General features: G+C 42.2%; 1 protein-coding gene across 1 annotated transcript; it reads left to right on the top strand.

Moving 5' to 3' along the window:
- Positions 1-7775: 7775 nt before the first annotated feature.
- Positions 7776-12084, top strand: LOC132599932 (extensin-2-like). The gene has a single exon (XM_060313091.1). The coding sequence runs from the start codon at positions 9649-9651 to the stop codon at positions 11473-11475; it is 1827 nt and encodes a 608-aa protein (XP_060169074.1). The 5' UTR covers positions 7776-9648; the 3' UTR covers positions 11476-12084.
- Positions 12085-13308: the final 1224 nt, after the last annotated feature.

Here is a 13308-nt window from a genome sequence, read left to right as displayed (position 1 = left end):
TATAGGGTGGATTAGGGTTTTCGTTCGAAAGGAGGAGAGAGAGGAGTGGGGGGACAAGGTCGAAGTGAGGGTGACAGTGCTGTGGGGAACAGGAAGGTGTGGGGGCGGCAGTGGCAACGTGGAGGAAGACGAGGGAGAGAGAGAGAGAGGCGATGGGGGGTGGCGGCGTGGCTGAGGAGAAAATGAAGGAAACCCCAATGGGTTTCCTTTGTTAAGTGAAAGGGGCGGTCGGGTCGGGTAGTGTATTGGGTTGGACTGGTCCGTTTTGAAATATTGGGCTGGTATTTGAAATGTGGATTGGGAATTAAAATGGGTTGGGGTGAATTAAAATGGGCTGGTAAATTAAAATGTGGACTGGTTTTGTGAATTGGTCCGAAAATAGTATGAGTTGATTGGGCTACTACATTTAAATAAAAGACCTATTAAAATAACTTGTGTTAAAATATTACTCAATATAAAATATGCAATCATTAGTGCTCAGATAATAAAAATGGCGTTGTAATAGCTGTGCGATAAACACTATTATTTAATTATGCAAAGATAAATGCGATGCGTGTGCGTAAGCTGGTAAAATGCCGAAATGATAAAAAATTGTGAATTATAATAATAATAATAATAATAATAATAATAATAATAATAATAATAATAATAATAATAATAATAATGATGATGATGATGCTGATGATAATGATGGCTAGTAACTGTAATAGAATAATGAAACGCCGGTATTGATAAGAGGCTAATAATTATAGTAAAAAATATAAATATATATTTTTAAATTTTCAAAAAATATTAGAAGCGTAAATAGGTATTTCGGAGGAGAGGCGGGACAAAATTGGGTGTCAACAACAAATATTGCGTGGACACGATTCATTCTGATCGTTTGGTCCTTACATCGGAACCTGATATTTTAGGTCCGGTTTTGTTTTGTTAAGCTCCTCCAATTTTCGCTAACCGGGGTAAACTCTGAAGTGGGTATTATAGTCCCCTAGCGCTTATCCAAGCTGCAAGATCGGGTGAGTGCTATTAAGTCCCCACTCGTAGGGTGTGACCCCGAGTATCCGGACATTTGTCCTTTATCTTCGTCGGGTAACACGCTGTACTTGTTGCCTCATTAAAAACCTTGTCGGAAAACCCATTTTGGGACAAAATCGTACTAAGGAAAGAGTGCAACACGTGTTTTCAGATCTAGATTCTTTTCTTTACCCGGTACACGACTTCCTGCAAAAAGGAGAGGTCAAAATAGAAAAACACGAGGAGTCCATACCTTAGCAGTAGTATCTCTTCAGATGAGCCACATTCCAGTTATTGCGCAACCGTTGCCCTTCCATGGATTCCAACTGGTACGATCCTTTACCCGTTACCTTGATTATCTTGTACGGTCGGACCCAGTTTTCCTTCGTTGGGATTCTTGGTGTTCAAGGCAACTTTTCGAAGCACCAAGTCCCCAATTTGGAAATGACGAAAATTGGCTCTCCGATTGTAGTACCTTTCCACTATCTGTTTCTGGGCTGCAATACGGACCAACGCGTTTTCGCGAAGCTCATCTGTGAGGTCGTGTTTTACGGCCATGGCCTCCTCGTTTGACTCCTCGGTCGTATATCTGAATCGGAGGGTCGGTTCGCCAACTTCTACGGGGATAAGGGCTTCAGCCCCGTAGACCAACGAGAAAGGAGTTTCTCCCGTGCTCGATTTCGATATGGTTCTGTAAGCCCACAACACCTCCAGTAATATTTCCCTCCAGTGATGTTTTGACGCTTCAAGTCTTTTCCTTAGATTTGGATTATTGTCTTGTTCGTGGATTCCGCCTGTCCGTTCGCGCACGGGTGATACGAAGTTGATACAATTTTCTTGATCTTCAACCCTTCGAGAAAATCGTTGACTTTGCCGCCCACGAACTGAGGACCATTATCACAAGTTATCTCGGCAGGGATGCCGAAACGACAGATGATGTGATCCCATATGAAGTCAATGACTTCCTTTTCTCTGATTTTTTCAAAGGCTCGCGCTTCAACCCATTTGGAGAAATAGTCAGTCATAAATAAAATAAAACGGGCTTTACCTGGTGCCCATGGTAATGGACCGACAATGTCCATTCCCCACTTCATGAAAGGCCAAGGTGACACCACCGAATGCAGCAACTCGCCGGGCTGATGAATCATCGGAGCATGTCTCTGGCACCTGTCACATTTTCGGACAAAATTCTTTGAGTCTTCCTCCATCCGGTTCCAATAATAGCCAACCTTGATAATCTTTCGGACCAGAGCATTAGCACCGGAGTGATTGCCGCAGGTTCCTTCGTGCACCTCTCTCATCACATACTCCGTTTCTCCGGGACCCAAACACTTGGCCAGGGGTCCGAGGAAAGACCGTCGATACAATTGGCCGTCTACGAAGCAGAAACGCGCAGCTTTGGTCCTTAATGACCGTGATTCTTTTGGGTCATTCGGGAGCTTTCCATCACGCAAGTAGTCGATGTACTTTTGCGCCAATCCCAATTTAAACCCATTGTGTTTATTTTGGCACGTCCTGCCATGTTCAATAAGTGCACCATAGTCTCGGGGTTGATTTCTTCCCCTTCGACCGAAGTTCCCAAATTCGCCAATGCATCGGCTTCGCTGTTCTGCTCCCTCGGTATATGCTGTACGGTCTATTCTTTAAACCGTGTAGTATCACTTGGATTTTTTCCAGATACCTCTGCATCCGTTCGTCTTTGACCTCGAAGACGCCGTTCACCTGGTTTACGTCCAAGAGTGAATCGCACTTTGCCTCGATTATTTCGGCACCCATACTCCGGGCTAACTCCAAACCTGAAATCATAGCCTCATACTCGGCTTCATTGTTAGTCAATTTAACAGTTCTAAGGTTCTAAGGACGATTCCTAGCCCGGAACCTTTAAGGTTCGTGGCCCCGTCCGTATGTAGCGGCCAAATACCCGGGGCTTTTCCCGAGGTTGGCAGAAGTTCTTTCTCGACCTCGAGGACCATAGCTGGGGTGAAATCTGCTACAAAATCGGCCAAGATCTGGGACTTGATGGCCGTTCGAGGTTTGTATTCGATATCATATCCGCTAACTTCTACGGCCCATTTAGTTAGTCTACCCGATAATTCTGGTTTATGCATGATGTTTTTAGGGGGTAAGTAGTTACTACACATATCGGATGGCATTGAAAGTAAGGCTTGAGCTTTCTAGAAGCACTTACAAACGCCAATGCCAATTTTTCCAAGTGGGGATAGCGGGTCTCCGCATCCCCCAAAGTTCTGTTTACATAATAGATAGGAAATTGCGTACCTGATTCTTCTCGGACCAAAACGCCGCTCACCGCTATCTCGAAAACAGCAAGGTAGAGAAAAAGCTGCTCGTCCGCCTTTGGTGTGTGCAACAGCGGTGGGCTGGACAAGTATCTCTTTAATTCTTGTAAAGCTCTTTGGCACTCTGGTGTCCAAATGAAGTCGTTCTTCTTCCTCAGTAAGGAGAAGAAACGATCACTCTTGTCCGAGGACCTCGATATGAAGCGATTTAACGCCGCTATCCTTCCGGTGAGCCTCTGTACTCCTTCAACGTTATTCACCACCTCGATATCCTCGATGGCCTTGATCTTGTCCGGGTTGATTTCGATCCCCCGGTTCGACACCATGAAACCCAAAAATTTGCCGGACCGGACCCCGAAGGCACATTTTTCCGGGTTGAGCTTCATGTTATACTTACGGAGCACGTCGAAGGTTTCCTGCAAATGTTTTAAATGGTCCTTTGTTTCCAGGGACATGACCACCATGTCGTTAATGTAAACTTATATTATTTTCCCTATTTATTCTTCGAACATTCCATTAACTAGGCGTTGGTAAGTTGCACCGGCATTTTTTAATCCAAAAGGCATGACATTATAACAGTAAGTCCCATATCGGGTAATGAATGATGTTTTCTCTTGATTCTCCGGGTGCATCCGAATTTGTTTATACGCGGAGTAGGCATCGAGAAAACTTAACATCTCATGCCCGGCCGTCGCATCGATCATTCTATCGATGTGAGGCAACGGAAATGAATCCTTCGGGCATACTTTGTTTAAATCCTTGTAATCAACACACATTCGAAATTTATTACCTTTCTTAGGAACCACCACCACGTTAGCTAGCCAGTCCGGGTACTTTACCTCCCGGATAGAGCCTATTTTCAAAAGCTTAGTTACCTCGTCTTTTACGAAGGCGTGTTTTGCTTCCGCCATGGGCCTTCTCTTCTGCTTCATCGGGGGAAACTTCCCGTCTAAGCTGAGCTTGTGAGTTGTTACTTCCGGTGGTATACCTGTCATATCTATATGGAACTATGCGAAGCAATCTGCATTAGCTCGAAGAAATTCAATTAACTTGTTCCTGAGCTCCGAGGTTGACCCCGTGCCCAGGTATACCTTTCTGTCCGGTAGGTATTCGAACAAGATGATCTGCTCCAGCTCCTCTACTGTTGACTTGGTCGTATCCGAGTCATCTGGCATGACGAACGACCTAGGTACATCGAAATCATCCTCTTCATCCCCCGGATCCAACCTCGTGTGCTTTGATTGCTATTTGGCGTCCGGTCCCCCGGTTGGATCTTCTTCCTTGTGATCTGATTTTTTGGGCTGAGGTATCGCCTCCTCGACTGCGAACATCTCCCTTGCGGCGGGTTGTTCACCTCGGATGGTTTTTATCCCTTCCGGGGTTGGGAATTTCAGCAGCTGATGTAATGTTGAGGGCACGGCCCTCATGCTATGTATCCAAGGTCTACCCAGCAGTGCATTATACTTCATGTCCCCATCGATCACATAGAACACCGTTTGCTGGATAGTGCCATCGATGTTCACCGACAATGAGATCTCCCCCTTTGTGGTTTCGCTCGCCATGTTGAACCCACCAAGTACCCGGGCTACCGATACGATCTGTTCGAGCAGTTCTAGCTGTTCGACCATTCTCCACCGGATGATGTTGGCCGAGCTACCTGGGTCAATCAAAATACGTTTAACCTGAGTTTTAAAGATAAGTACAGAAATTACCAATGCATCATTATGCGGTTGAATGATGCCTTCTGCATCCTCATTGCTAAAAGAGATAGAACCCTCGGGTAAATAATCCCGGCTGCGTTTTTCGTGAACAACAAAAACCTTAGCCCGTTTCATCACCGGCTCTCGAGGGGCATCGGTACCCCCAACTATCATGTTGATTATATGCTAGGGTTCTACTGGCTCGGCCCTTTTATGAGTATCCCTTTCCTTGTAATGAATTTTGGCTCGTTCACTCAGAAACTCTCGGAGATGACTATTCTTCAGTAACCGGGCTACCTCCTCTCTTAGCTGGCGATAATCCTCGGTTCTGTGACCATGGGTTCCATGGTATTCACACACCATGTTCGGGTCCCGTTGGCCCGGATCCGACCTTAGAGGTCTTCGCCATCTTACATCCGGGACACGGCCAATAGCCGAGACGAGGCCCGAGGTGCTGACGTTGAAGTTGTACTCCGATATCTTCGGCAAATCCTTATTGCCGGCAGGGCTTCCGGCATCGCTCCTGAATGAGAGACCCCGACTGTTCGACGAGCGCTCGACCCGTTTATCACCCCGACCGGAGAAATGGCTCGGGCTAACCCTGGATTTCTCCGACCTAAAGCTTGGCTTCTCCGAATGGGAGTATGGCCGATACCTTTCTCTCGACGGGCCGGCCTTCGTTTCGTAACCTTTCCTTGGTCTCTCAAAACTTTTGTTCACACTTATAGGCCTCGGCGGAAGCTCGAGTTGATCATCCTCCACCCGAATCTTCAACTCGTATCGGTTATGGACATCAGCCCAGGTCACAGCCTCGTACTCCAGCAAGCTTTCCTTTAATTTGAACGAAGCCGTTGAGCTCTGAACGTTGAGCCCCTTTGTGAAAGCTTGCGCAGCCCATTCCTCTGGAACCGGGGATAGCTCCATTCGTTCCCTTTGGAATCGGTTGACAAATTCACGCAGTAATTCATCGTCTCTCTGGGTTATACGGAAAATATCTACCTTACGGGCCTGCACCTTCTTGGCACTGGCGTGAGCTTTTATGAAGGCATCGGCGAGCATTTCGAAAGAAGTGATTGAATGCTCGGGCAGATGGTCGTACCATGTCAATACTCCTTTTGACAAGGTTTCCCCGAACGTTTTCAGCAATACCGATTCAATTTCGTCTCCCTCCATATCATTGCCTTTTATAACGCAGGTGTATGAGGTCACGTGTTCGTGTGGGTTCGTTGTGCCATCATATTTCTGGATATCCGGCATTTTGAACCTCTTCGGGATTAGTTTCGGAGCTGCACTCGGAGGAAAAGGCCTTTGGATGTACCTCTTCGAATCCGGCCCTTTTAGTAAAGGCGGAGCCCCCGGGATTTGGTCCACCCGAGAGTTGTATGTTTCCACCCTCTTCTCGGTTGAGTCTACCCGCTTTGCCAAAGTTTCGAGCATTCTCAGAACCTCAGTGGAAGAACCAGCTCCGGACCCATCGCTCTCAACCATCCGTGCCTCATCTCTTCTGGGTTCAGCAACACCCTTCGCCTCCTCCGAGGTCGTTTTATCCCTTCCGTTCTGCAACCGGGCTATTGCGATTCCCTGTTCGGCAATCGCCGCTCTCTGTTCCTGCAACATTTCAAAAATTAAACGTAAGTCAATATTATCATTCGGGGTATCCGGTTCTTTCTGGCCCTGAGTCCGGGACAAAGTAATCAAATTGTGTGTATTTAAAGGGTAAGTGGCCGGCTGGGCGGCATTCTCCTGGTCCACGGTGTTTTGACGGTTGAGGCCCTCCTTCAAATTAACGGGGTTAGGGTCAGCGGGGTTTGGTAATCCCCGTGGCCCGCTGCCTTCATTTTCGGCCACGATCTCGTTGTTGTTGACGTGACCAGATTGCCCACTGTCAGCCATTTGGTCAATTTTTTCAGAGACGAATAGAGGATATTTTTGGTTTTATGGGCAAGATAGGGATCAAAATCAAAGACCACTATTATCCTAGCCCCACGGTGGGCGCCAAACTGTTTATCCCGAATTTGGATAATCAATTAAATTTGTGAGTGAGGTATAGGATATGTGGTTGTGCCTTAAATCTATTTGATAGAAAAGGGAAATATATAAATATGGTAGGAGAAGCAACTGATAATCAGAGGTTTGCTATAGATTTATATGTCTACTAATATGAGTATCACTTGATTGAATAAATTTAAGAGATGAACACAATGAATTTGGACCGAAAATCAGATATTTGGGAGAGAGAGAGAGAGTTTATATATTTTTTGCTATTACAAGAGTTTTTGATATCAAGGAGCCAACCCCTCAAAAGTGGGCAATGACCCTTATTTATAGTGTTGCCTCATGGGCTTCATACAATATGAGAAAACTAAAAAATAAAGAAAAACTCTGCAGTGGATTAGGTTGGGTTAGGTTGGCCGTACGGTCTGACACCCGTACGATTGACAGTTGAACATGGCAGGACCTTATCGACGCGTGGCAGCCGCGCAACGGATCTCCCGGACCAACGGCCACGATCAAACGGACTAACGGCCTTGATCAAACGGACTAACGGCCTTGATCAAACAGAGGAACGGCCACGATCAACTCGGCTATGGGAAAACCCGGACCAAATAATGTCCTTCCCTTTCTTCCTTCGGTCTCTGGTCTTACCGTTTTAACACATATCCGGTTTTTACCGTATACAGAATGAGGGAAGGTGAAAGATATGGTCATGGATCGATGCATCAACGAGATTTCTTCGACTTACTGGCAGCTGCTGTATTTTTAGGATTGTAATTGTACTTATCAACTTTTAAGAAATAAATTATAGTATAAAATAAACAGAACAACAAAAAAATTAGAACTTTAGTTTAGGCGTATGCATCTTTTTTTTCCAATTGTTTTTCTTAAAAGAATTATCAGTGGGAGATAAATCAAAAGATATAATGTATTAATGTTGTTGATCTTATTGCGAGTGTAGATGATATTGGACATCTGCAACCAAAACAATATAGATGCATGCAAGCAGGGTCATTAAGATGAAAATGGAGAAGAAATAAGCATGCTCTGCACCTTCTTTTACCGACATTTATTCTACCCGCTATTTATGTATACAACCAATCCATAACAAAAACTTTTCGTACAGATTACAACATGACCTGAGCTTATTTTGACGAACAACATATAATTATTTTTATATCAACCCTGAATTTCATATAATAAGTTAATCAGAATTCTAAAGGTAATTCATCTAAAGAAATTATATCACTCATATATTTGCAAATCACTGAACATTCTAGTATGTGGCGATGGGCATAGTGCTATAAAACATGTATCCGTAATCATGTAGAGAAGTACAAAACGAAACCATATGATTTGCCCATTCATTTTGCTGTTGTATTTTGTATACCCCAGCTTGTATTATGTAGTGAGAAAAACCACCACCAACAACAACATAAATCCCACAAGTGAGGTCTGAGGAGGGTAGAGTGTACGCAGACCTTACCCCTATCTTGGGAGGTAGGGAGGCTGTTTCCGAAAGACCATCGGTTCAAGATAAGGCATGACAAAAAGGTTAGACAAGGATTGAAGAAAGTAATGAGAAAAACCAAATTTTGGAAATCACAGCAACTAGGGAATTGGAGGAGGATCATAGGGAGCACCATTGAAGAAGTTCTGTAAAGAACACCGTCTACTTCATGTACCATATGTTGTCTAATGACTGATTTTTCAGGAAGATGTTTGGCGTTGCCCTATGCGGCTATGCTCTACTTCTCATGTACCATATGTTACTGCCTCATTCGTTAATTTTAAATACATCTGAGCAAGAAATGGTAAAATTTTATACAGAGTCAGAATCGGAAAAAATAAAGCTTGTTGGTTACCCAAATAAGTTCTGCAATCAAAGTCACTCAAACCTTATCAGATAACAGTAAAATAAGTCGGTATCTATTTTGGTCGAAGTTTTTTTCCTGCTTTTTTAATCTACTGAGATCTCTTGTACAGTTGTACTCAACGTGGCACATTATCCAACTACGTTTCTTGGTGTTAATCAAAAAAAGAAAAAAAAAATTGGTCTGAAACCAAACCAAACTGACAATATATATAGCAATTCTTAAATTTTAACACAGAGAACATTCATAACAAAACATTTTGTTTAAAAGTTTTGAAATTTCTGTGTTTTCAGGTGGCTTTGACTTAATAATAGGCTTTGTTTGTATAGGAGGGAGGAACCCATTGCTGATAGCCGTTGCATTTTTGTTCTTCTTTTGCATTTCTTTGGAGATAGGGGTAATGTCAAACTCTAGATCATAAGTTACTGATTCTGGCATTAAGAAACAAAGAAAATGCCCCCATTTCTATGTTCTGTTTATTGTCAAGATATAGTCAATCTTTAACTACTTTTGATATATATATCCTCTTTGTTTTTAGTTTTAATAATTTTACTTCAATTATCATCTGTTAACCAGATAATGCCTCCCACTTAGTGTACTGATCAGGTCTTTATTAGGACCTTGCTCTCAGCTTAGTGGGCAAGTGGGCAACTAAGAAGCTATTACATTAATTTTGAGAAGGCTCTATAAAAACCAGAGCTCCCTAATCAACTATGGAACACAAGTCTTAGTTCTATCTTTTCCTTCTCTAAGTGTTACCAAATCCAAATGAAAAGCTCAGGGAAGTTGGGTCAATGGCCCTTACTAACAGCTGCTTTGGCAATTTGCTTAATAGCTAGCACTGTTGTTGCTGATTACTCTTATGGGTATAATTCTCCCTCACCTTCTCTCAGCTCTAAGAATTACTACAAATCACCATCTCCATCTAAGTATCATGTGCCCACTCCTTATTACAAGAAACCTTCTCCATCACACTACTATTACAAATCACCAGCTCCTTCAAAGCATGCCTATTACAAGTCGCCATCACCAGCAAAATATTACAAGTCGCCTGCTCCTTCAAAGCATTACAACAAGTCACCCGTTGTAACGAAGTATCATAAGTCGCATGTTCCTTCAAAACATTACTACAAAGCGCCTGTTCTTTCAAAGAATTACTACAAGTCGCCGTCTCCTTCAAAACACTCCTATAAGTCACCGGTTGCAACAAAGTATTACAAGTCACCTAGTCCCTCAAAGCATTACTATAAGTCACTAGTTGCAACAAAGTATTACAAGTCACCTTCTCCCTCAAAGCATTATTACAAGTCACCTACTCCTTCAAAGAAATACTACAAGTCTCCATCGCCAACAAAGTACTACAGGTCACCATCCCTAACAAAATATTACAAATCACCCGCTCCATCTAAATACTACAATTCGCCTTCGCCAACAAAATATTACAAATCACCCGCTCCATCTAAGTACTACAAGTCGCCTTCGCCAACAAAATATTACAAATCAACCCCTCCTTCTAAATACTACAAGTCGCCTACACCAATAAAATATTACAAATCACCCGCTCCATCAAAGTACTACAAGTCGCCTTCACCAACAAAATATTACAAATCACCCGCTCCATCTAAATACTACAAGTCGCCTGCACCAACAAAATATCACAAGTCACCAGTTTACTACAAGTCTCCACCACCACCACCTTATTATAAGAAATCACAAACGTACTACAATTCACCTCCAGCCCCTCCAAAATATTATGTGAAATCACCTTCATACTACAAGTCACCACCACCTCCACCAAAATACTATGAGCAATCACCATCTTCTTACAAATCTCCTCCACCTCCTCCAAAATACTATGAGCAGTCTCCTTCTTATTACGAGTCATCTCTACCTCCACCAAAATACTATGAGCAATCACCATCTTCTTACAAATCTCCACCACCACCACCATCCAAATACTACGAGCAATCACCAACAAATTATAAGTTGCCACCTCCACCATACTACCAAGAATCTACACCGTCCTATAAATCTCCTCCACCTCCTCCAAAATCCTATGAGCAATCACCTATAACCTACAAATCACCACCACCTCCTCCAAAGACCTATGAACAATCACCATCATACTACTCACCTCCACCACCACCGTACTATAAGCAAACACCCACCTATGCCTCACCTCCACCGCCTAAGAAGTATCAGCAATCTACCACCTATGCTTCACCTCCACCCCCGTCAGCATCTCCTCCACCACCTGCGAAGTATGAGCAATCTGCCACCTATGCTTCACCTCCACCCCCGTCAGCGTCTCCTCCACCACCTGCAAAGTATGAGCAATCTGCCACCTATGCTTCACCTCCACCCCCGTCAGCATCTCCTCCACCACCTTCAAAGTATGTGCAATCTTCCACCTATGCTTCACCTCCACCCCCGTTAGCATCTCCTCCACCACCTGCAAAGTATGAGCAATCTGTCACCTATGCTTCACCTCCACCCCCGTCACCATCTTCTCCACCACCTACTAAGTATGAGCAATCTGCCACCAATGCTTCACCTCCACCCCCGTCACCATCCCCCCCACCAACCTACTATTAATATCCAAATCCTTCTCTTCAATCATTTCCCTCCATCTCCACAACTTATTAACTCCTTTTTATCCTACTTTGGAGTATTTCCATTACCTTTGCAAAATTTTTATGTATGCTTCCCAAAATGATCGGCTTTGATTGCTGTGTTTTCTTTTGTTTTAATAATTCTTAATATTTATCTTTGGAGATTTAAGTAAGATCCTTGAGATTCCATCAGTTTGGCTTATTGTATCAAGATTCTTTTTGGGTGTAATTTATCAAGAATTCTACTTTGCTCAATACTATATTATATTCTCTGTCTAATATTGTTTGTTCCAATCAGCTTAATACTTTTATTGGTCTATAAAAACACCTCCTAGACATAATTAGGAGAGGCCATCTCACTATCTCAGAGTATTCTATCTAGAGCATTTTCATCTCATCAATTATGGTTTATAACCTATCTACTACAAAATTTTAACAAGAAAAGGAAAAAAAAAAAAAAAACGAATGAGTAAAGCTGCATGATATGGTCATGGATCGATGCACCAACAAAATATCTTCTTTGACTTACTGGCTACTTATGTATTTTGGATTGTATTTGTACTTATCAGCTTTTGAGATTTTTTTTTTCAAAAAATAAACAGAACCATAAAGAAATAACAAGAATTTTAATTTAGGCGTATGCATCTTTTTTTCCGATTATTTTTCTGAAAAGAATTATCAGTGGGAAATAAATCAAAAGATATTATATCGTTGATCTTGTTAAGTGTAAATGATATTGGGCATCTGCAACCAAAACAATAGATGCATGCAAGCAGGGTCATCATCGATATATTCAGATGAAAATGGAGAAGAAATAAGCATGCGCTGCACTTCTTTTTTACAAAACACATTTATTCTAACCGCTCTTCACTTATACAACTATTCTTACAAAAACTTTTCTAACAGATTATAACATGATTTGAGATTGTTTTGACCAACAACATATAATTTTTTTTGTATCAATCCTGATGAATCTCATATAAAAAGTTAATCAGAATTTTAAAGGTATTCATCTAAAAAAAATCATCTCAAAAAAAGAATTTTAAAGGTAATTTTGTTAGATGCTCCATAAAGAGAGCAATAACTAACCTAGTGGACAAAACTTAGATGTTGCAATGAGTCCAGTCCTTGGCTTGGCATTGTGACTGTTATCTTTATGGCTGGAACCTGAAGCAACTGCTAGGGCCTTATAAAGTTATGCGGAAGTAAAACAAATTAGCTTGTTCTGCAATTCTCGGACTGAGAACTTTGTAAACAATTATCCTAATCAAATGAAAATTCCATGAGTTTGGCTGAGAATACAAAAGGAGATCAAAGATTTCAGAGGACATTGGATACATATTATAAATTTTGTTTTATATGTTGCAAATGAGTAGACTCATACTATCGAACTGGTAAATGTGAGCACCTGTCAGAGCCAGAGTCAGGATTCGAAACTTGTGAGTTCGGGGTTCTAATTCTTTAAAGTTATTGGGTTCTTAATTAATAATTTGTACATATTTGACAAAAATTTTAATACAAATATATGATTCGGACAAAAGCTACTGAGTTCAGCCGAATCCACATCCGAAGGGCTGGCTCCGCCCCTGGCACCTGTTTACACTAATTAATTAAGTACAACTTATTATGGTTAAGTGTAAGTCAATACAACTTATCATGGTAAATGTAAGCACCTGTTTACTCCCCTGTGACATGGCCGGCTGAACCATAAAGCAACTCAAACAAGTGCTTTAGGCCCCAAAATTTTGAGGGCCCCAATTTTTTTCTAATAAAATATATAGTCTTGTTAATATCGTCATAATTTAAATTTGGTACT

This window comes from Lycium barbarum, chromosome 6 (assembly GCF_019175385.1).
Source record: "Lycium barbarum isolate Lr01 chromosome 6, ASM1917538v2, whole genome shotgun sequence".
Classification (NCBI taxonomy): domain Eukaryota; kingdom Viridiplantae; phylum Streptophyta; class Magnoliopsida; order Solanales; family Solanaceae; genus Lycium; species Lycium barbarum.
Note: the sequence above shows the minus strand (reverse complement) of the source record. Positions and strands in the feature narration are given on the sequence as shown.

Excerpts from the sequence above, each read along its gene's own strand:
- LOC132599932 (XM_060313091.1), top strand. The coding sequence starts at position 9,649 with ATGAAAAGCTCAGGGAAGTTGGGTCAATGGCCCTTACTAACAGCTGCT.